Source organism: Camelus ferus, chromosome 7 (genome assembly GCF_009834535.1).
Source record: "Camelus ferus isolate YT-003-E chromosome 7, BCGSAC_Cfer_1.0, whole genome shotgun sequence".
NCBI lineage: Eukaryota > Metazoa > Chordata > Mammalia > Artiodactyla > Camelidae > Camelus > Camelus ferus.
The window spans coordinates 80,729,884-80,755,158 of record NC_045702.1 but is presented as its reverse complement, the minus strand read 5'-3'; the positions used below and the strand labels follow the sequence as shown (position 1 = coordinate 80,755,158).

At 42.4% G+C, this 25,275-nt stretch overlaps 1 protein-coding gene and 1 pseudogene across 12 annotated transcripts in view; one reads left to right on the top strand and one right to left on the bottom strand.

Annotated features, from left to right (window-relative positions):
* Positions 1-25,275, bottom strand: part of SUGCT (succinyl-CoA:glutarate-CoA transferase) — a 622,782-nt gene that overhangs the window by 237,451 nt on the left and 360,056 nt on the right. Inside the window, exon 13 of one of the 12 annotated variants that reach the window (XM_032484271.1) lies at positions 15,115-15,315. The exons of 10 other annotated variants lie outside the window; for them this stretch is intronic. In XM_032484271.1, coding sequence (XP_032340162.1) covers positions 15,265-15,315 — 51 coding nt within the window. In that variant the 3' untranslated portion in view covers positions 15,115-15,264. Of the gene's footprint in view, positions 1-6,999; positions 7,905-15,114; positions 15,316-25,275 lie in introns of those variants that run through there. One more of the 12 variants, XM_032484268.1, reaches the window with a different exon arrangement.
* LOC116665153 lies at positions 18,743-18,843 on the top strand (annotated as a pseudogene).

Here is a 25,275-nt window from a genome sequence, read left to right as displayed (position 1 = left end):
ATGCTCATGAAACTGTGTGGCTGTTCTACAAATGTCAACTCTCTTGACTCTTCCTTTCTCTTTTCCTTCTGTCCTTTGTTAACTTATTTTTCTAAAAGTAATACATTTTTGGCAAATACAATGAGACAGGTTATACGTAGCCTGTAACCTAAAATGTCAGTAGTAGAGCACAAGAGAATACAAGAAATTAAACGTATACATGGATCTGAAAGTATTCTTCAGATGTCTCAGAAAAGTTGACCGCTGTAGTTAAAGGCATTTCATGAAATGTACCCCTGACATGCATTTTTGTGACTGTAGCAAATTGTACCTTTATGATTCACCACTGCCTACCCATCACTCCACCAAAAATAGTCCATATTGTGGCATATTATCATCATCTTGAGTCAACAAAATCAAGATGGGGTTGATCACAGGCCCTGGGGTTAGCGGGCATCCCGGAATTGCCTTGGTAATCCATCTCCTTCTAACATTCAGGGTTACCAGTGGGTAAGTATGCAAACTAATACTATGCAAACTCATACTTTGCCCCGGGTGTAGGACGGAATTCTGCTTTGCAGTTCTGTAGCTAAGCACCATGCTGAAAGCAACGTTTTACCCCCGAGGAGCAGGTTATGATCTTTCAGATAAAACTCAGCCAGAACGTTTATATCACGTTAACACCAGTGAATGGAAATGAGAGACGGAGAGGGGAGCATCCTATTGGCGCGGGCACCGTGGCACGGGTCGTTTTTATTGCCTTTCCCTTATGTTCTTCTGAGGTTAATGATACATTTCATGAAATTAATAGTAATATTGAATCCCTTCTGTTTTCCCACTTGAGTCCTGGTGCAGGAGCCAATCTGGGAGGATGGGCTAGGGGACTGAGAGTGGCCTGCAGCTATTGCTGGGGCCAAGGAGATCACGGTGACGTGTAAAGATGGTTTCAAAAACACCAGCTGCTACAGACCCCAAGTGGTGGCACAACGCATCAGAATTATCAGAAGAAAAGCGAGTTGTTTGTCCACATGTTTAAACCCCTAAGGACAGTTCTCAGGCACTGGGACTGGGTCTTTGTGTGCACGAAGCACAGAACGCAGGACAAGGTAGAGTCGAGAGATACTTAAATGACAGGCAAGAGAGGGGAGCTGCTTGGTGTGGCTGAGCATTTGCTCTGGTGACAGTCTGTTCTGTTTATCAACAACCCAGCTCTGTGAATAATGAGGAGCCCAGCCCAGGCCTCTGTCATCCCTCCATGATCTTTCTGGTACCAAAGGGGCTCAGGAGGAGGTGTTGAGTTTTTGTGTGCTGAAACTTGTCAAGGGCACATCAAAATGTAATAGCGAAATCAACTACCAGACAGATTGGATGGCAGATTTTGGCAGCTCACAAGGAACTTTCTCGTTATAGGGTGTGCGAGCTTGTGGGTTGCACTGCAATTAGAAATGGATTTTTTTTTTCTCTTTTGCCTGAGCTCTTCTTATACTTTTCGTTCTCCCAAGTGACAACAGCAAAAGACTGCTTCTCACTCCCTAATGTATTCTATCCATCTCCCTGTTGCTGAAGTAACTGATGTCTTAACATCAAATTAAAAAAAAAAATCAAATTGGTGCCCTTCGGTGTTTATGAGATGGATACTTCAAGGAAAAGTCAGTGAGATACGACTTGAAACTAACTCTCCTGAATTTTTTCTGTGGGGGCAACATATCCTTTTGACACTTTTTGTGATTGTTGTTGTTGTGGTTTTAACCATATGTCTCTAGTAGGAAAGCAAGATCTTTGTTTCTTAACAGCTGACGTGTACTTGCTACAGTGTCACACAGGAGCCCGTGATACTGTTAGCGACAACGAAATCATTTCCACGGAAACTAATTAGAGCATTCAGGAAGGGAGAAACAACACTGCTTTTCTGCCACTTAATGGTCGGATTTCATGCAACACAACTGAGCGAACCAGGTCCACCTGTTTTCCAGAGGTTAAAAGTGAGACACCCAAAGGGAGAAATCGTTTCCCCAGAGATGTGCAGCCTCTCTGGGCTGACATTAGGAATCCAGGCAGCTGACCAGGGGACTCCCAGATTATTCTGTTTAAACCATAAACAATCCTGGAAGGGAGTGGAGTAGGAGCTGAAGGAGAGGGGAACGGAGATCAGTGATTGATTCAGCCTTTTAAATAAGCTCAAGGAATGTCTCGAGACATTCTTAAAAGAAAAGATGTACCAGGCAGACGGGAATACCACTAGTCAAAGCACAGAGGGTTGGAGAACGGTGTGAGGAATGAGGCTGGAGACCCAGGCAGACATGAGGTTTTCAAGAAGATCAAATATTCCATGATAATTTGATTAACTGAATAGGAAGAACATTCAGGGGCTTGAAGAAGGGGATGATATGACCTATGCCTTTTATAAAGATCTCTAGGCAGCCCTTTAGCAAACAGACTGAAGAGGCTCACACAATCATATCGGTACAGATTTTTCTTTCAAAACAATGTTTGGTAACAGCCACTAGTGCCATTCCACTGCCTTCTCTCCGTGAAAACACAGTCAAAAGTAACACCACACCTAAAACCAATAGCAAGAGACGATGTCCAAATCTAAGAAAATGGGCCATGATTAGGAGATAGTCGAGCTAGAGTGAGATACGCCAACCTTCCTCACACCTCTCCAATATTCTATTTCAGCCAGAGACGGAAATCCAGAAAGCCATGGTGGTAAACAAGGGGAGAAGGTCTAGGTAGGCTAGTACATCTTACAACATGGGTACAGACACGATGCTGGGATCGCCGATGTGATAGTGTTGCATGTATTTAACCAATTCATCCAACCAGACAAATAAGGCAAGAAAAAAGCAAGTTGTTCCTTCAGTAGAACAGAGAGGCACACTATAATTTTAAGTCTATTATGAATTGGGAGAAAAATACATAAATGTGCCCTCCATGTGCACAACTAAGAAATGCTCCAGGCTCCTCACCTATAAAGCAGAGACATGCTATCATACACCAAATAAACACTAGCACTGCAGCATGGTACTTGCTCAGGAAATGTGAGGTGTTATCACCATATTTTTTAAAGATGAAATATCAAGCTTTATTTCCAAAATTAAAATATGTGAAATCTTTGGAATGACGTGTGAAATTCTTCTTTAGCCAGGGTTTAAGGCATGGTGACTTCTAAGTGTGGAATTTCACATCTATATCTATTTCTAAAAAATGTGTGTGTGTGTGTGTGTGTGAAAGGAAGGTTCTCCACCTACATCTCCCCACAAAAATATTCAATCATGAACCTAATTTATTAACTCAGTCATCCAACAAATATCTGACTGCCTCCTAAGAGCAAAGAAACGGATACAATTCTCAACACATCAAAGAGCCAGAATTATACTAAGAGTTTTATTTTAAGAGCTACAAAATGGAAAAGAGGGGAAAAAGTAAATTTTCTCAACTCCTAAGCTCAAGCAGAGGCAATTCAAATACCGTTGTTTCAGTCTTAACTTTGACAATTTGAAAAATATAAGTCAAGAATGGCTTTGAAAAAACGTAAAGGTAATAGAATATACATGTTTCAAAACACTGGAGAAGAGATCAGCAAATTAAAACACCAAAAAAAAAAAAAAAAAGGTAACACAAGGAAGTATATAAAAACATCAAATAAGGCAAAGACATTAGACTAAATATATTAATGATAGTAATAAGTGGAAATTAGATTCAGCCCTCCAATTTTTTTTTTAATGGAAGTACTGGGGATTGAACCCAGGACCTTATACATGCTAAACATGCGCTCTACCACTGTGCTCTAACCAACTCTGCCAGCCCTCTCCAACGTTTTTAAGGAAAAATTTAAATTTGATCAAAAATCAAAATATGACTACTGTATTTGTTTCCTGGGGCTGCTGGGAAAAAACCGCCACAAATTGGGTGGCTGAAAACAACAGAAATGTATTATTCCCTCACAGTTCTGGAGGCCGGCAAGGTGTCGACCCTGTCGGGGGAGAACCCGTCCTTGCCTCTTTCTAGCTTCCTGCAACCCTTGACCGCCCCTCACCTGCAGTCCTGTCACTCTAATTCCCGCTTCCATCTCCACGTGGCCGTCTTCCTTCTGCGTGTGTGACTCTGTTCCTAAATCTCCCTCTCCTTATAAGGACACCAAGCTGTAGATTTAGGACCAACGCTAATCCAGTATGCCTTCATCTTAACTCCAATATGTCTCTAAAGATCTTATTTCCAGGAGTTAGAATTTCAACATATCTTTGAAGGGGACATAAATCAACCCCGAGCAGCTATGTACTATTTATGAAAAGCACACTTAAAAATAATCAGAAACAACTTAAATATATGATGATAAGGAAACAATTGAATTAGCATACATTTATATAATCAAATATTAATAACCTTATAAAAGGCAGATTGTGGAAGAATGATTAAAACGTGAGAAAATGTTATGATATAAAGTAAAATATTAATATACAACTGTAAATGGGTAAAAAGACATAATAGCTTCAAATAATCTATGCACATACATACAGAGAAAAAAACCTTAGAGGAAATACACTAAAATATTAATAGTGGTTAATACTGGTTGGTAGGATTAGAGATAATTTTTTTCATATTCATAATCTGCCATATTTTCAATGTTTTCTTACAGTTAGAATTTTTTTAGACTTCCATAATCTATTTTTCTTTTTAACAGTAAAAGTAAAGTGTATTTTTCATAACCATCTTCAGATGGTTGTGGATATGCTTATGTGTTTTTTGAAGGAATTTAATGAACTTCCAGGATTGTATGGGATGGGGGGGATGTTAAATTTATATGTAATGTTAAGATCACACACCAAATAACCTGGGTTTACAGTGAGAATATGGTACTTTCTGGCAGCAAGAACTTGGGCAAATAACCTAACCTCTCTGTGTTTCAGAGTCCTGATCCATAGGCTGGAAGTATAATAGAGCCTGATTCAGAGCATTATTTTAGCCACGTTTTTGCTAATATATTCAACAAAAATGACAGATCAATGGCTTTCTGTCTGCAATCTGGCCAGCACTGTCGTAAGGTGTGTCTGATAGTATTAGCAGGAATGGAGGTGGTAGTAGCTATCGTGTACCTTCTAAATATTCCACATGCATATTCCACGTGAGTGCATTCCCCTAAACTGCAGTCTGATGACTTTAACAATATACAAGGTACAGGGGTCCTACAGTGACCCAAATGGGGACTGGATACTTCTTCCTGCCCCTCCCCATCGAATACACGGGTAAGTCGGGTATATTTCCCACGATTATCTGATACCCTTCAAGAACCTTGCTCTTGTAATGACGAATGTTTCAGACTTTCAGTGACTTGTCCGGAGCCCAGTGAAAAAGGCCACCGAAGATGCTAAAGGCCCTGATATCACTAGTTTTCACCTGTTCCTTGCTTTGTCTTGTCAAGTGGCAGGTGCTCAAGGCATGTGACTTCCCAGTGCACCCAGCTCCACCCAGCCCTCTGAACCAGGAGCAGAGTGTTCAAAGCCCCCTCCCCAAGGGCAGGGCGGTCTGGGGTTTGCCCACTGCATTAACTCTGCTGGCAGATAGACCCAACTTCTGCATCAGCATCTCCATCCTGCTCACCCTGACCCACGCTGGCTTAAATAATTCAGTCATGTAACAGATATTCATTGAATACAAGGACCTGGACTAGATGCTGAACAAAAAACTAAGTTCCACCCTCCTGGAACTTAGTGAATTAAAGCACTAAACAAATACAGAACTATGCATTGTGATAAGCAGCAAGAAGGAAATAAGAGGGTGCAAAGAAGGAGAAAATCAGAAAGAGCTGACCCAGTTCCACTGGGGAAGAGGCAAGGCCTCTGGGAGGAGGTGACAATGAATTAAAGACCTCAGTGATGAGAGGAACGGGGCGGGGAGGGGAGTGAGGGGAGAATGACCCAGGTGATGGAATACTGGATGAAGGTTCTGAATGGGAAAGCAACAGACAAGTTCAAATAACAGAAAGGAAACCAGTGTAGTGGTGCAGGGAGGGAGGAAGGATATGGGTGAGGGCAACAGGGGCCAGATCTTGCAGCATTTGGTTTTGTAGGAAACAGGAAGAAATACATTTGGATTCTGTTTCAACTGCATTGAGAAGGCACTGATAGGTTTTAAGCAAAGGAGCACCAGTTAAACAGTTATTCCAATTACATTTTTGAAAGATTGACTGCTTTCTGGAAAATGGATCAAAATAGAAAGGAGTAGAAATGGGAAACGAGTCTAGATTCTAGGAAGACTTCCAGTTTAAACATAACAGGACCTTGAACTAGTTGGTGGCAGAGAATTGGGTGTATTTGAACTTTAGGGTAGAAACGAAATGACAGTGCTTGCTACTACTTTGCACACGGAGAAGAGGAAGGTCACTGCCAGGATTCTTGCTTAAGCAAATGGCTAGACGCTAGGGCCACTGTATGAGAGGAGGGTAGATGTGGAGAAATCTTACTGGGGGGCTGGTGTTGGTGGAATTGAAAATTGAGATGAGAGCTGAGTTTTCCAAAGGTGGTATCTGAAGTACCTGGAGACCTAGCAGCCACGTGGAAAGGGAAGGAGGCCGCTGGAGACACACACCTGGACCTGAGATGTGGGGTCTGAGCTCAAGATGAAAATATGGAAGTCGGTCAGTTTCAGAACTGCCCAGACCTTGGGACACAGCTCCCACGTCAACCAGAGCCTTGGCCTCAACTCCAGCTCGATGGGCTGAGGGACTGACCTCGTCCCCTCCTCCTTACCAAGGTGGAGGCCCTGCAGTTGACTGAGATCTGTCTTCCCTCAGACCTCCCTGAGGTGCAGACTGAACTGCCCAAGAGACCCCCAGCCAGGCTTCCAGACCCAAGATCTGCTTCCTCCGATCTGGATCCAGCCTGGACTTGGACCACATGCCTGTGATCTATCAGGCGCTTGCCTTTTATTTATTTTTAATTAATTTTTTATTGAAGTATAGTCAGTTGCAATGTGTCAATTACTGGTGTACAGCACAATGTCCCAGTCATGCATATACATACATATATTCGTTTTTATTATTTTTCATTAAAGGTTATCACAAGATATCGAATGGCAGTGTCTCTCGGCAAGAGATGAATCACAGTGTTTGAGGGAGGTGAGGGTGGGAAAAATCCTGGGATGGGCAGTCTCCTTTGTGTTCCACCGAACAGATGTACGCTCATGTGGTGTGAATTGAGGGGTACACGAGAAAGATCATCCCAATTGTATTTCTTTCTTGTCCACGTAGTCCCTGGCTCTTTGTGCACAGGGGCCCCTCCCACACCACACAGCAACCCAGGGAGAGAAGAGAGCCATGGACAACAGCACCAGGCCCTGGAGTTCCTTGAGGACCACCTTCTCCCTTGTCCTCTAAATCAATGACCCCCTGTTCTTGCCGTCCAACTCCGAGGGTGGGAACGGGCACTTGAGGCAGCGCATCCCACAGGAGGGAAGGCACAGAGTTGAGACGCAGCCTGTGGGGGAGCCACCAGGGGCTCAGTGTCCCTCTACGCTAAGGGATGTGCTGACTTGGTGACTTCAATGGAAAGAGCAGGACCCAATGTATGGTGGTTCGGGACAGCAGCACCTGCTCTCGGAACAAGGCTGGCCCACATCAGCTCCAGTGCGTTAAGCCCACCGCCTCGGTCAGCTGGAATAAATTTCACCCACCAATGGGACTGGAATACCGGTAGGGGGCAGGAAGAGAAGGGCAGGGGGAACATCTTGAAACGTATCATGCCCTACCACTGGAGACAAGCTGAGACAGAAACACAGCAGCAGTGCAGCTGAGGAAAGGCAAAGGATCTGCCCTCACCCTGGACCCAGGTGCAGAGATGAAGACGGACCCACAGAGGGGCTCTGGTGGACACCTCGAACCAGTCTGAGAAGGGCTCGCTGCTCTGAGGGCAAGTGCCACGCGGAGTCTGCAAAAGAGAGATGTAGAGAGACAAAGGGATGGCAGGGGCTTCATCCTGGAGCTGCAAGCTTCATGCCGGGCTGCACAGCTCTCTGACAGCTTGCAACTGGCAGACACATCTGCTTGTGCTGGAGCAGCGAAAGGGGATCCTGAGATGAAAGGGCTGGGCATGTCTGAGCACAGAGCACTGGCTGAGCCGACTGCTCCTGTCAACCAGAGCTGAACTCCCAGCTTTCTTGTGAAGACCAGATCTGCTGACGGTAGTTCTCAAGGCTGTGAATTCAAGTGAACGGCGGAGATGATATAAGCAAACATGAGATACCAGGACAGAAGAGTGTAATCAGTAATAAGAGTGAGTAATCGTTAACCCAAGGTGCAACTCATTGTGCGCCAGCTGTAGGCACAGCCCAGAACAAGAGAGGCAGTAAGGAGAGAAGATGCATATCACAGGACAGGGACTTAACCTAGACAGGGAAGCCACTGTTACACAGGTCAAGAGATGGGGGAGGAGGGTGTTCTCTACACAGGGGAAATCAAGAATTAATGGTGAAAGAATAAGGACTTAAGTTTATTCCAGTTTTTCCAAGAAAATTTCCTCCATTTTTCCTCACCCCAAAAGTTTCAAAATTTACTGAGGAATGGATGCAGGAGTCACACCAGGATCAATCCATCAGCTTTGTAACTAGTAAAGCTGGATCAGAAGATGTAGCTAGTACCTGAGGTCACAATCAAGGCATCCTGCTTCCCCACACCCACCCCAAACTGCAGGCTTTCCCCAAAGCAGAGGCGGCCTGCCCTGTTCAATTGCCACAAGGGGCAAAGAACAAGCCCTGCCTGCAGGCAGAGTGGGGCTGATGGGAAGAAAGCGTGGCGGGCAGGGGAGGGGAGGCTGAGCCACACAAAGTCAGTTACCTTCCCTCAATTATGCAATCAAATAAGTCCCCTTTTCTGTTGGGAAGGGGCTGAAAGGAAGGCTGAAAGTCTTCTCCCTTCCCAGAATTTCCAGAAGGACAGATGTTTTTATTCTATGGGGCTCAGAAGGGATGCCTGGAAAAGGAAGAAAATTATCTTCCTTGCATTGTACTGGCGTATACTGTCAGATCATACATTTTGATATTTAGAAGAAAAATTCTAATTCCTCAGTGAGCTAGAAGAAAGCCTAAAGATCATCTGGTCCGGTGTCTTCAAAGTTTTCCTTTCAATTGCTGAACAATTTCTTCAAGTATAAAACACAAAAGACAGAACTGTTCCGGCTGAAAGGAGCCAAAGGGAAGAGGTGTGGAAAGCCCAGGCTGGGCCCATGAAGACACCCCTCCTGTGCCCTCCCCAGCAGCCACCCACAGGTGACTCAGAGGAACCCTAGGACTTCACACTATAGCTTCTAAACCTCTGAAGTGGTTTACTGGGCTGGGAAAATGCTAACCAGAGAAGTCATGTGACTGTCCCAAATTGCGCAGCTGAGTCAGTGGAGGAGATGGGGCTACGAGAACGCATCACGGCGTCCTTCACCTTGACAAGGACTTGAAAACAACACAAAGAGTTTCAGCTCACTGGGAAGGGATCCTTATTAGCACTGGCCTCAGTTCTCTTTCTACCACCATCCATCCCACCTAGTGACGTCCACAGGGCTGAGTGGAGGCTGCACTTAGAGCTCACGTGGAACACTGTCATTGCTGCTGGTAGAGATCTTTACAAAAGGGTAAATAATTATTATCAGGATGGATCAACTGGAGAAAAAAAGATAAAAGGAGCTTCCAAGGTGACTTCCAGCACCAGAGTTCAAATGTGTCTTTCTGCCTCTCCTTCCAGAAGAGACAGGTCAACAAAGGTAACAGGTGTCTGTCACAGTAGGCAACTGCTGGATGGAACTGACCGTCCTCACTGAAGCCCTGGCCTTCCATGAGGAAGGGGTGCTGAAGGGGTTGTTTCTAAACCAGAAGGATAAAACCCATTTGGCTACTGAAGACAGAATTAGGTTCAATCATATGAAATCAAGTGAAATGAAAACATTGAACCATATGGGTTTTTTGAGGGTATTTTTGTGTGGTTTTTTTTTTTTGTCTCCAAATTCCCTGGGTTTTTTTTTTTCCATTTTTTCAGTTTTAATAGGTAGAATTTTTATAATTTGACTGCTTATATACAATATATTGCATGTAAGTATATTGAATCATGTATTTTTATAAATCATAAATGGCTAAATATTGGCTGTTTTGTATGTTTCTGCCTATATTTCACTGATCTGATCCCCAAACAACATGAACCTTCCAGTGTTCTAGGTAATATGCATGGCCCATGTTCATCCCTGATTCTGTTTTTCTTTCTTTCTTTCTTTCTTTTTTTTTTTTTTTTTTGGTTAGTGGTTTTCTTATTTTTTTAAAAGCCGGCTCTGATCCCATCAATGTGTTTCTCAGGAAAACTGTAAACTGCTTATACATTCTCTTAAACATCACAGTGAAAAACAAGTACCCATTTATGTGACAGGGCAGGCAGAGGGCTCCACCTGAGCTGTCCTTGGCAAAGGCCCTTGGCCACGTGGGTGAAAATGCCAGCTTCGCTTTGGCACAGAGACCCATGTCATGTCACCCCACTAGAGCACCGGTGGACCCCAAAGGCAGGGCAGGGGGAGGAGTGATTCTGCTTCTTAACTTAGGACAAGGACCAGAAAGAACAGTGCAGCCTCTGGCTTCAGGTTATGTGCGTGCTACCAAGAATGATGAGCCCGTCAGCCATTGTCTCAAGCCCTCCCTCTCCCTAACACGGGCTCCTGTCCATCCGCCTCCTTCCCCCGACCCTGAGTTCACACCCACACACCTATATCCCACAGAGACTGCACTGAGACCGCCAACTGATTCCGTTCCGATTACTGAATGCTTACAACACAGAACAACTTTCACTGCTGTCGGAGGTCACAGGAGAGTCAAGAACCAGAGTTTGGTATCTCTGCATGTGATCACTTAGCCTTCCCAAGAACATTATCAGAAGTATGTGAGAACACACTTATCTCCATTATCCCTCTCTTGATTGTAACTGGGGTATAATCCCTGCAAAGCACATGCACGGTTCAAAAAGCCACGCTGTGAGTGTCAGGGGAAATCATATCATCGCATGTTGGCAAGCCAGAATATCACTATTACTAAACGCCCTTTCCAAAACAAAGTGGGGGTAAAAACCGCGGGAAGGGAGATTCGAACATCAAACAGGAGTGATGGGCTTATCGTCCTTGCGCTACATCACAGGGTGACCTCTGCAGACTGGAAATTGGGTTACATCAACAAACCTTTCACTTTAAAGTGTGAGATGAAAGAGTGCCTCCCCTAACTTTTTGCAGTATTACGGGCTCAGGTTTAAAGTAAGTATGCAGCCAGGTACCCGTGTCCCATTTCACTCTGGGATATTGACATGCATGTGAAAACCCAAGCCTTTGAAACTGAGCCTTTCATATTTCGAACAAAAACCCAAAACGCACTCTGCCGCAAAGACCTGAAGGAGAGAGGAGGTAAGATGATAAAGGGGAAGCCTTTACACACGGAACATTTCTGAATTCTCCTGCCACGGGCCGTAACTCGAGTCCGCTAATGCAGAGCTTCGTTCAGATAACTGACGTGCTTTGTTTGCTTTTCCTCGATACCAAGGCTCACCTGCCTTGTAAAGATTCCAAAAAGTCAGTGATGTGTTGCCAAAGCAAGGAAAATTATTTATTTAACGGAAGCAGCCTTCCTTAAGATCAATTCAATTGTAGTCCTCGAGCGCCACCCCACCCCACCCAACAGCAGGGAAGAGCTCACATATTAGACTCAAGCTTCGCTAACCCTTTGCCAATGATCTCTTTATGTTTTCCTACAATATTCCAAAAGGAAAATGTCTCTTCCCTGTCCTTTAAAATTTTAGTAGTATTGTATTTTTGACCTAGAGGTTAACGGTACTGAGCCGTATAGCTCATCCTCTGGTTTAATCAACAGGTACATATACAGGAAACAGAGGGCTACAGACAGAGGATGTCTCAACTTCCTATAAATTGTTTTAAGCAAGGTCCCAAATTCTACCCAGTCATCACCTTCAGGTTAAGGTACAGGAAGGGTTAAGGGTTACATCACAAAGGGCAGTTGAACTCCTTGTAAACAGGGATGAAAGGCGATCTGCTAAATATCTGATGATGTAAAACCGTAGTAAGACACAAAAATGCCCTAATATTTTTAAAACCTTGAAAACATCTCCAGCCCCAGGTCCTTCCTTGGCATCCAGCCAGGCTCTGGTCCCCTTTACCAGGAACAGAGCCTGGGGATGCATTACCCTTCCTAATTCTTCACAGTCTGCTTCATTTGGCAAAGGACCTAAACCTAACCACAACAGTTAAAAAGAAAGGCTTACATTCTACTATAAAATACACAAATCATGAAATGTATACAACTAACAAAAACAGCTTCAGTACTACTTGATGAGAGGAATTGTGTGTGTGTGTGTGTGTTGTTTTTTTTAATTCAGCATTCCAGTAATGTGAAACCACTGTTTAAGGTAGAAAATCATTTTTCAATCTCAGGAAACATCGTTACTAGCTGCCAAAAGTCGATCCATATAATAAGAACTATTTGCTAATGCTGAACACCTGCACTTTTATAGATAGCCTCTCAGGACAGCTGGAGCTGACTCTTCGGGTCTACTGATACAGGAGCCAAGCGAAAACACAAAACTGCAGATAAGGATGCTCGCTGAATTAGCCATGCATGCATCCACACGAAGTCTAGTATATTTATTGGTGGACTCTGATAGTCATTAGACACAATAAAGAGCACACAAAATACGTCCGGGATAAGGATCCCAGCTGCTAGAAGCTTACATCTTGAGGTGGTAGGATACACAAATCAAAACACACTAAAGGTATAAACATATATTATGCTTATGGAAGCCATGTGTAAATATTTATCTCACTTCCCATGGTTAGTTTTAGCTTTGGGGGCTTCATTGTTTGATTTTTCTGACTTAGTGGGTTTAATGGGAAAAGACAGCCGCCAGAAGTTGGAAGGAAGGGTTCATCAAGAAGGCGCAAGCATTGTTTTCTACTCCTCTGAAATGAAGAGTTTCCAGCAAGCATCTTAAGGAGAGTTTACACATTCTCACATACGTATTCAAACACAGGGAGGCTGACTCTTAACAGCTTTTCCACTGCAGTGGTCCCCTCTAACCAACCCAACAAGAACCAGAGAAAGAAGTTCTTAATATCATTACTACACATAATAAAAACATTTATTGAGCACCTACTGAGAGCCAGGAACTGAATGAAATCCTTCATAAACACTAACTTCAATGCTTACAGCATCTATGTCATGCTTCTTCTTTGGCCAGCGTTTAATTAGCACTGACTTTCTGCCAGGCATTGTACCGGAAACATAGCATTTAGTGCGGGAGACGTGGTCCTGCCCTCACAGGTTTCAGTCTAGCCAGGAAGACATACATCCAAGGAGTACTAACAAGTAAAACTTGCATTACTAACAAGCAGAATAGAACGCTAGGGAACACAAGCTAGACCTGGCCAAATAGAACAAATTCTGAAGACTGCACAAAAATACCTGCTGAAGAATCACATCCATCCCCCAAACTTTGTCATCCCACTCCTCACCCAATCCAATCTTGATATCTTGATATTCCTATTTAAAACAAGATATCACCCCATCAGTTTTCTTTGGTTGACTGTGATTCCAGCAGATTAGTAAGATGAGAGGGACTGGAAGAGCTCTTAAACGCAAATAAAAGATGACATACTTTTCTTCCCTTAGAAAAATTCCAAGTTTTTCTAATGCCCTCCTCTCTAGTACACATATCCTACCTCTGTCTTCAAAACACTTCATTACTCCCAGCCGTGACCCTTTAATCTCCATCACCCTTCCCCAAAGTTCTTTGCCATTCTAGGCCCTGCATCCCTACTCCATCCTTTCCCTAATGCACACTCCTCTCCCCTCCTCCCTCACTGACCCCTACAGCATCTTTGCACACTAGGATTGAACAACCTCCAAAGGCAGAAAGTACAAATCCATGTCATTCTCAGATCCTAGGGCCTTTTCTCACTCAGAGCAGAACTTTTCTGGAAGCAATCTAATGCAGCTTTCTCCACCTTGAGACATGTGCTTGGTCACTTTGGTCTTGAGATTTTTCAAAAGCAGACACAAGAAAAGTGCCAAGATTAGCACAAAGTACCAAATTATCCAGAACTCTTCAGTATGCACACGATGAATGATCACATGGGAGTGATCTATCTAGTTATGGCCTCTTCTCCTCTCTTCCACCAAGAAAGAATTTCAGAATGGAAGCAAGAATAATGTTCTTAAAAGGAAAACCTGGAATCTGTTCTAATTTTTTTGACTAAACCACTCTAAAATTTTACTTAACTAGTAGTGAGCAATTATCTACACTCAAAACACACCTCACAACCGAGGCATCGCGGTTATAAACCTGCCACCCAGAATAAGTGCAAGATGTTTGAAGACGATGGCTGACTACCTTGCCTTCTTCTAAAGGCAATTGACTCTCACTTTTAAGGGAATTTCCTGTTCAATAGAGATAAACTACTAAAACAGGGACCCACATGAGCTTTTCTGTGGCATGTTATCTGATGGCATGAATAGGTCTATAAAATTCAACACATATGTGCAAGGCTTTACCCCATAGCATTTTTTGAGAAGTTCAAGCAGCATCACCAGAGATAACAATACTGCTGTCAAATACTCCCAAATACTCTGAAAGAGTCAGAAGGAGAAACACCAGGATAGCAAGCCCAAAGCTGTTCTTTCCACATTGGCTGATTACGTTAAATTTTACATCTACTAAACTGTGCCTTTGAAAGAATCTTCCGATCAGTGTACCACGTTCGCAAAGGAGTACATTTAGTACTGTTAGCATAATAATCAGTTAGTTAGCAGGGGGATGTTATCAGTGTCATAAAACTATGGAAACCATGGAGGTAAATATATTTGAACATTTGTCGGGATCCTCAATTAGTGGCAAAACAGGAAGAAACCACGCTCTGGCATTCCTTATAAAGGACCATCACATAGAAATGGGGCTAGCCACTTTTCTAAGACTAGAGAGCCATGTTAGAGAATGAACACAAATATACCAGAAAGACATTTTTCTTTCTGGGAAAGGCCCAGGGTCTGAAGCCACACAAATGATCCCAGGGCTGAGTAACCCCACCATTCATTATTAAACACTTCTTTCTCTATTACCTTTCGGAGATGCTGGCTCCGCTGTCTCAGCCACACTCCTCCTCGATACCAGATATTGAATTCAAATGTTTCGGTGGAAGTTCCAGGTGTGGCAAGACCATAAAGGTTCTGGGTCTGCTGCTCCCTAGGTGGTCAGCCTGAACACACTTCTCACCAGGTCCCAGTGTAACTCTGTGAGTCATTGAGGGTATCTGCCTCTTCCTGCCCGTGATGAATAGAAAGAGGAAGCTGGGTTTAGAAACTGAAAATCTCCATTATAACTTCCCTTCTAGTGAGTTTTCCCTGGAGTGAAACAAAATTTCACTCATCAAACATAAATGGAAAACGTTTGCTCCATCAGTCATCCTTATGGTATAATTAGCTCCCCTGTTGGGTCGCTCAGCAAATAAAATTGGAAATAGCTTATTGCAAATTTTTCTAGACCTTATAGCCCAGTGCTAGCAAAAGTCAGCACTCCTTTCATTAGTAATATTTGCCTTTACCTTTACCTTTACCTTTGTGAAAGGTAATATGCCTTTACCTTTAGGAAATCCCTACTAAGACGGGGAAGAGTTAGGAATCCATATCTTGCATGAACACTTTTGGAACATACATGTATCGAGAAGGAATATTTTAAATACTTTAAGATGAAAATAGTTAGCCATTGATTAATCAGAATGTGTTGTGGTGGTAAAATATACGTAACATAAAATGTACCCTTTTAACCATTTTAAGTGTACAATTTGGCATTCACAATGATCTGCAACCACTACTGCTATCATTTCCAGAACTTTTTCACCATCCCAGAAAGAAACTGTACCCATTAAACAATAACTCTCCATTCTTCCCTGCCTCCAGCCCTGGTAACCTCTGTTTTGTCTCTCTCTGAGTTTGCCTACTCTATGCATAATGTACATACAAGGACCATAGGGTTTTAATGTCTGTAATTCTTTGAGAGTCTGATTGCTCTTCCCTTGAATATGGGTCTGCCTGAGCGACTCACTTCTAATGAACAGAATGAGGATAAAGTGGCCCTGGGTGACTTCAGCACTAGGTCACAAAGATGATACAGCTACCATTCCACCTGGCTTCCTCTCTCATAATTTTTCATTTATTCCTTTTCTTTCCTTCCTTCTTTCTTTCCTTCCTTTCTCTCTTTCTTTCTCTCTCCTTCTTTCTTCCTAAATATTTGATAAAACGTACTCAATTCTATTTCCCATTTCATTAACTATTGCCTCTACTGTATCAAATCTATTATTTACTTTCTTGATTAGACATTTTTTCAATTTTTAATCTATATGAAAAATTCACGTGTAAGACTTCTAATGGGTTCTTAGCTGCATTCATTAGTACTAGTTTCAATTTTTTTTTTCACTTTTTACTCCTCTTACTGCTTAATTTGGATACTAGTTCCTTGTACTCTTTCAAAAATACATAAAATATTTTATTGAAATCATTTGACAAATGCTTGATTATTTCTAGCGTCTCAAATGTAATTTCTCCCACTTGTTGGATATTCTTGCTCTTCCATCGTCTTGAATTTCCACATAGTCTTAAATTTGGGCTTTGTGAATTCTTGTTGCCAATGAAATCTCGTTTGTTTGGGTTTTTTGTTTTGTTTTGTATTTATCTCTTTCTAAACTCACCTCCATAGAGTGTGGACAGTTTCACAATTGCCTCAGCCTGACCTGAGAGTCCACAGCTCAGAACTAGGTCTTATTCTAGGAGTCTGGGACACTGCCCAGCGAGGAGCCGACAGTTCCAGTCTGCATTGTGGCAAACGGACTCATTATTGGAAAATCCACCTCTCCCTGCCAGGTTGTTTCTAAATCAGCCTCTGACATCTGAGAGGGCACAGGCCGTTGTGACTCACCATGCTGGGTACACTTAGTTCCTCCCGGGGCTGGGACTACTGCTCCCACTTTCCAGTTTTAGAGCTGGGTACTTCAGCTCCTGCTCACCATGTGGATTTTCATTCTGTTTTTGTTCATTAGATAGTTTCATTTTAAATTCTGCTTTTAGTGAAACTCTACTTTAAAAAAAAAAAAAAGTTTTTTTTTTTTTCAATTTTCCCTGTTCCAAGTGGATAGGGAGGTACACCCACTCTGCCATCTTGACCACAGAAGAAAAAACTCGAAATAAAAGGAATGCTTTCTTGTCCTCAATTTTGAAGGAAAATTTCTATAATTTTCATACTTAAAAATTTCGTCTTTATTATGAAGAGAAGGTAAAGTGAGCCGACAGCTGCATAAAATGATGTATTTGCTCTAATAAAGAGCTGATAATAATACTATGAAACAAGTGTTCTGGAGAATGCAGGGGCCTGAGGAATATTGGATTCGGTACTAGTACTGCCAAAAGAATGCAACTTTTAAACATATGAGTATATTTATGTACAAGCAGAAGGTATGCAGAAAATCACACATGTTACATCTTCAGATGGGAAATGGACTTTTTGCAAATCTTTGCAACTCTGTTTAGGAGCCTTTACATCTTTTAAATGACTGAATTTTGCTTTAGATTCAGAGCATCAACAAGCTCCCAGGCCAGTGAGAACCGGCTCTTCAGCTCTTCTAATGTTCAAAGACAAGTTCCGATTGCCTGAGTTTGCACCAAGCACCTGCTAAAAGGTACCGTTTTCCCAGCTGGAGGTGCAGATAACTTGACAGACACACTGACAATAGACTTCATATAAACACTTGTCTACATGTCGGCTCATTGCGAGCAAACTGTAATATGTTCAAAAACCCTGAATTGAGTCAGCCCATTTTAGGGTACGCTTGTCTTTCTGCAAACAGGTCAGTTTCTACATATGGTATGTACCATCTATAGAAAGTTTATTTTCTTAAAAAAAAAAAAAAAAGGACAGATGCTCTTTAAATCCTTAATATTAAGTATTAAATAGATTTAAAAGAAAAAATGCAGATACTTTTGATTTTGACTTTATTAAAGCATGTCTATACAGGAACCCAGAGGCAAAGTTACTGAGTACCTTCACCAGGTGATATGAAGACGGAGTAAGGCACACACAATTGCTCCTCTAGCTGATTTTATAATATTTATAAATAGTTGTTTTATAATATGTGATGAAACCCTTCTACGTCAGTCTCTCTCTCTCTCTCTCTCTCTGTCTCTCTACCTCTGTCTCTGTCTCTCTCTGTCATGGTTTTTGAAGATATTCTCCTACAGATACACTTTTTTTTAATTAGCTGAAGAGAACTCTCTTTACAATGCAGGCTGTAGCCAGACTTGTGAACTATGCAGGTTACTGACAGTAACTTTGGTGTAATTTAGAAATACTGTCATCCTGAAATTTCAAGAGAATTCATAAGCTAGTCATTATTGCTTAATATTTCTACAGGAGAGATTCTAAATCTATTTTTTAAGGATGCAGAGAGAAATAAATCATATTTTCAAAAATGTATGTGTGGATGACACATAGTCAACTCTCCTCAAATGTTTTTTAAATGAATTAATATAATTTTACACACTCTGTGTGGGAACAACTATGTAACTTATTTTCCTTGTTGCTCAGGCATAGAAGGGCAAGAAAGTCAAAAGGAAGGAGGTGGTGGCACAGCTCCACAGTTCTTTTTCATGTCTGCCTAGTTTATCTTTATGCTGACGGAGGGTGACTAGGATGTGAAAAGTGAGATGTGGCACATATACTAAAATTGGAACGAAACCGAGAAAATAAGCATGACCCTCTGTAAGGATGACATGCAAATTTGTGAAGCGTTCCATATTTTTCTACATAGTGGAATATTACTCAGCCATAAAAAGAATAAAATGCCATTTTCAGCAACATGGATGGACCTAGAGGTTATCATACTAAGTGAAGTAAGTCAGACAAAGATGAATATTATATGATATCCCTTATATGTGTAATCTAAAAAAAAAGAAACAAATGAACTTATTTACAAACCAGAAAAAATAGATTCACAGACACAGAAAACAAACTTCTGGTTACCAAAGCAGGGATGGGGGAGGGACAAATTAGGAGTTTGGGATTGGCAGATACAAACTGTATATAAAACAGATAAGCAACAAGGACCTGTTGTATAGCAAAGGGAACTACATTCAATATCTTGTAATAACCTCTAATGGAAAGAATCTGAAAAAGAATTTATTATATATATATAGGTATGTATAACTGAATCACCTTGTTGTACACATGAAACTAACACAACACTATAAATCAACTCTATTTCAAATGAAGAAAAAGAAAGAAAGTTAAGTGTACAAGGATGAATGCCTGATCTGCAAAACCCATGACAACCACAGAACACTTAATATGCAGAAGATATTCAAATGACCAACAAGTACATGAAAAGGTACTCAACATCACTGGTTATTAGAGAAATGCAAATCAATCACAATGATAGATCACCTCACATCTGTTAGAATGACCATCATCAAAACAAAAACAAAAATAACCCCCAAAAAACAACAGATAACAAATGCTGGTGAGAATATGGGGGAAAGGGAACCCTTGTGCACTGTTTTTAGTAAACTGATATAATCACTACAGAAAACAGTATGGAAGTTCCTCAAAAAATTAAAAATAGAACTACCACATGATCCATCAATTCCACTTTGAGTATATATTCAAAAATAACAAAACCACTGTCCCAAAGATACTTGCACCCCCACATTCACTGCAGTATTATTTACAATAGCCAAGACATGAGAACTACCTAAGAGTCCATCAGTGAATAAGTGGATAAAGAACATGTCAATACTAAAAAGCAGGAAGTTCTGCCATTTGAGACAACATGGATGGAACTTGAAGGCGTTATGCTAAGTGAAACAAGCTAGACAGACAAAGACAAAGTAGGATCTCCCTTATATGTGGAATCTAAAAAACCAAACTTGTAGAAAAAGAGATCAGAGTTGGGGTTGCCAGGAGTGGGAGGTGGTGGATGAGGGTATTGGGTCAAGGTGGCAAAAGTCACAAACTTCCAACTATAAGATTGTATTTTTGAAAGTTGCTAAGACACTAGATCTTAAAAGTTCCCATTGCAAAGGAAAAAAAATAATTATGTGAGGTGATGGATGTTAACTAAACCTGTGGCAATCACTTCATGATATATATTTATATATGTATCAAATCGTTATGCTGTATACCTTAAACTAATATAATGTTGGATATTAATCAGTTCTCAATAAAACTGGGGAAAATTCAAAAAATAAAAAAAGGCTTTGCTATGATGCTGACCCACGGTCAAGAATGGAGTTGGACTTCCGTCCCAGGAGGAAAACAATTTCAGGCAAGGATGGGTCATCCTGAGCACTTCATGGTACCAAAATCATTCCACACATACTTCTACAAAGCATTGTACTAGGTCACTGGATACTGTGATGAAGGAAGTCCTCTTCTGTGGGGCTGGCATTCTAGTAAAATAGTCAGAAAGGGCTCTGGGCCTGTCAGCATATGTAGGCAGTAAATTCAGAGTTCAAAGAAAGAATCCAGTGACTTCAAAAACCACGCTGGGGTAAAAGCCAAAGGTGGGTGCAAATGCTGGGGTGACTCCAAGTTTTAAAAGAAAAGAATTGAAACCCATGTAGCAATAAGGCAGATCTCTATTTCCCTAGAGAAGAGACACGGCCTTGTCCCTGAGGAAGGGAATCTCAACTCAGTGGCCCTCTCCTATGTCTGTCACACTCTACCAGGGTGTGGAGATGGGGCTGGTCTTGGGTCTCAGGAGTGATGGACATCTACAAAAAGGATCTCACCCAAGAGATCTGTGGTATTACCTTCCTGATTACAAAAAAGAAAATGTCTAAAAACTAACCACTTCATCCCTGCCACAGTTGCCCAGATCTAAGTCAGGCCCTGTGTTTCACATCACAAAAGGGCTCCTTCAGCAACATGTAGGCCGACTGCTGATTTGGTTCTTTGATGAGTAAAAACAACCTCTTGAATGCTCAACTTGTAAAACTAAGTCTAAACAGCTGGTGACAGGGACAACAAACGTCCCACGGTAATCTTAACTCTCGACCAGGGTGTGCACGACGTTCAAAATCTGTAACATACGTACACAGCCAAAGTCAGGAAGGAAAGGTGTTATGAAATATAGATCAGGAGTGTGCCTGTTTGAAGGTTAAGTGGTTTCTTGTTACATAGAAATAGTGCTGAGAGAAACCCAGAGTCACTCAAAGTAAAGCTGTGTGATCCATCTATGTTACAACACAGGGCTCGTGATAACAAATACTGTTTCCTGTTTTTATCCCGTTAAACACGAGGTTATAAAGACAAGGAGGCAGTGGGGTGAAATAAAACGACTTTGGACTTTGGAGTCAGACAGATTTAGGTGTGAATGTCAAGTTAACCACTTACTAGATAACCTGGATCAAATTACACCACCTCTCTGGGCCTCAATGTTCTAATCTATAAAAGAGAGATATTAATAACTATCTCATAGGAGTTTCATATGAAATAAACGAGACTCTCCTCTCTCCTCCAACACACACCCACACCCACCCACACATCCACACATCCAGACCCCAAATAGTTAATCACTTCCCATCCTGTTAGCTCAGAATCTTGTCAGTACTCTATTACATAACTTTTAAAAGATTTGTTATAAATTTGGAACTCTTTGGAGACAGAACACATATCTCATTATCTTTCTGTCACAAGGATTCAGAGAGGTCTTAGCATAGAGTAGGTACTTTTAAAAAAAAATTTCTTTTTTGGCTTTGTTTTTCTAACATCCACTGTGTTCATGTCGCCAGAGCCCTCTTCTCTATTTAAGATACGAAATGAGAACAAGAGAAAGACAGGACTTAAGTTCCAAGATTACAGTTGTGCCTATGCAAAAGCTTTTTACTACAAGTGGTGTGACAGTAGGAGATCTGTTGTTTCCGGTTTCTGCTTGTCCTTGTCTTGTGGTTACTCTTCCCCTAAGAATTAGTATCTTGGTTCTCAGATATTGGGTCGAGCAATAGTGAACAGAAGGGCGGGGAGGGTGTAGCTCACTGGTAGAGCACGTGCTTAGCATGCATGAGGTCCTGGGTTCAAGCCCCCATATCTCCGTTAAGAAAATAAATAAATACATTTAGAATATGATGGCAAATGCGTGTATATTCATGTATGATCAAAAAATTGTGCTGTACACCAGAAATGGACACAACATTGTAAACTGACTATAACTCAAAAAACAAAAGAAATACTGAACAGATAGCAGATATTTTATCATGTGCATTGAAGACACAGCAGATAGAGAAGACAAAGATCTCCTTCCCCGTTTCCTGGGATCCAACACGGAGCAGGACTTCAGTGTGAGCTGACTGGTCGCTGGCATCAGAGGACTCCGGGTGTGAGCTAAGGAGTGGCCACTGGAGGAGCAAAGGGGAAGACGAGGTGAAGTGGGGGAGCTCTCGACAGTTCAGCAAGGAGAAGCGGGTCGGGGAAGTGCTGGCAAGCACAAAGTGTAGGACTGAGCTGGCTCACTGAGAAGGAAGTTAGAGGTGTTCTTTGCCTAAGTGTAGGTTTAAATCGAAAAGCAGGAAGCTGGAAGTCAGGGGGACACAGGCAGGATACCCCTGAAACCTTTCTCCCCTGAAGCTGATAGTTTATTTCCCCCACTGTAACTGGCCTCAAAAATTTAGACATGTTTTTCTTCAAACTCTGTAGCTTCTCATTCTAAGCTCTGCAGTTTACACAGTGGAGCTCTGCTCGTGGATTGGCAGATCTTTCAAAGGACTGTGAATATTTTCCTCCCTTGATATGTTACATGTAAGGTCAACTTTATATTTGGATAAAATATAATCCAGATTCACAAGATTGATATTTCATGAGATGCATAATCTGACAGATAAGGAGTCTTTAGCTCTGATCCCTAGTTCTGAACCATAACTTTCCTGGCTCTTTCTCCAATAAAATAACTTGATTTTCCACTCAGTTAACAGACTATGTGACTGTGGACAACACACCCTCCCTTATCAAGGTCCTCCAAATTGACCCCTTTCTCCCACCACATGCCCATCCCCTATTCCAGCCACACAGGATCGATGGACGTCCACAAACATCATGACCATAGAGCTTCAAAGTCTCTCTGCCTCTTGACAAAGTGAGTCTACCTTCAAGGCTATTCTCAAAGGTCTCAACCACTCTAACGACCCTCCGGAAGAGAAGAGAGAATCTTCTCTCTGCCCTTGGTTTATTACTTACTCTCTAATTGCCTTTTGTTTGTTTGTTTTTAGAGGGCAGGTAATTAGGTTTATTTATCTATCTACTTTAATGGAGGTACCGGGGATTGAACCCAGGACCTTGCACATGCTAGGCATGCCCTCTACCACTGAGCTAAACCCTCCCCGCATCACTTACTCTCTCTGTGAGGGACATGTCCTGAAGGGTGGCACACAGGTTTCTTTTCTTTCTAGATAAATCTATCATTCACTGATTTAAACTACATAAATCACACTTAGTGAGCGTCAGGCTGTGTGCTTGGCTGGGCTTAAGCAAAGATGAAAAAGACCTAGTTCCTGCGCTTATGGAGACCACAGTTAGTAGAAGATGAGTAAACAGATGAGTAAATGGAAAATGAGAATATGAGGATGCAAGCCCTACGACACAGACACGCAAAGGATGCTAAGACAGGGTATGGAAGGAATGAGTGCCAGGCAGAGGAGTCTGGAAGAAAGGAGGAGGTGGTCCCAGGTGAGGACACCTGGGGTGGAGGGGGCAGTGAGCTGGCAACCCCTGGGAAATGGATGGAGAGCGCACACTCGGGGACCAGATGCATTTCAGTAGGGGCACAGCACAGGCGGTGAGAGGACAGCGAGGACAACAGAGGAGCAAGAGGAAGGCTTTAGGTTTTGTTCTGAAAAACTGAAAGCAGGTGACTCCATTCCATGGGTAGGTGGAGGCTGTAAGGGGGTGAGCAGAAACGGATGCTCTGAGGATGCTATAAAACGTGTGAGAAATGATGAAGGCCTAAAGGAGGCAGTGGTGGTGAGACTGAGGAAGGGAGGGCCAGTTCAGGGAAACTGCTTTCAAAGTTTTCTCTGTCTGTCTTACTGATGGGTTGAATGTGGGGGCTGAGAGCAAGCCGGATCAGGAACGGCCTCTTCATTTCTGTCCCGATTGCCTGCTATGGTTGAGATAGAGAAAGAAGGGCAGATTCAGTGGGTGAGAGAGGGAAAGATTCTGAGTTTAGTTTGGGACATGTTTGAGGTCCTATGGGGCACCCCAGGATGACAGAGGACTATGTGTGTCTGTCACAGAGTAGAGACAAAGGGACTGAAGACAAGAATACTGGAATTGCTGGCATATATGTAGTTGCTAAGCTGTTTAGAAGCACAAGAAGGACATACGGAATGAGAAGTAGGTTGTGTACGTTACGACTGTGATGGAAATCCACTAAGAGAGATTCAGAAGCCAGAATCCTAAACTTTGCCTTGCCACCGAGTTCCCAAGCTCTACCCTTTACCCTCAAACTCTCATCACAAACTCCTCAAGGAAATACACGCTCAGAGGTCAAAAACTAAGACCAGGTTGAAGTGTCTGCTTTCCCACTATAATGCTTCCCCACTGTACCCTCACCCCCGTAGGAAGCCCCTCGGTGAGTGAGACTGGACCATCCACACCCTAATACCAGAGGCAGATACAAGGATCTACAGCAGTGAAACTAGCAGGCTGCTTAGTCCATTTGCCCTGAACTGAAACACAAGTCTCAGGCCTCTGTATCTGACTCTCCAACGTCAAGGAAAACGGTGTCAAAGGAAAGGCAAACTGAGGTCAACCAGAGGACAGAGCAAGGGCTTTTGCCGTAGTCTAGAGCAAAGACTTCAATCCAGACACCAAGGTATTCTCAGGATAAGGTATTTTCCTGGCAGCCAAGGCTCCAAACCCATATTGCTCCCAGTTTCATGGGAGGAAGAGAGGGATTGTCTAAGGGTAATAATCAAGAGATAGATAGAGGGTGAGAGAATCCCCTGCACCTGGTTCCAATAAATGTCACTGCCCTTGATCCCACTTAATCAGCCCTCTTCCTCAGGGATGAACTTAGGAGTCAGAAGTTACTAAGACTTGCCAAGAGCTCCCATTGAACCCCAAAGGCCAAACAAAGGACTCTGACAAATACCTAAATTTTAGGGATGGACAAAACAAGGGGAAATTTAAGGAGGTGCCTGAGAAGGAAGACTAAAAGGGTAGAAAGAAAAGCAGAAGAGAGT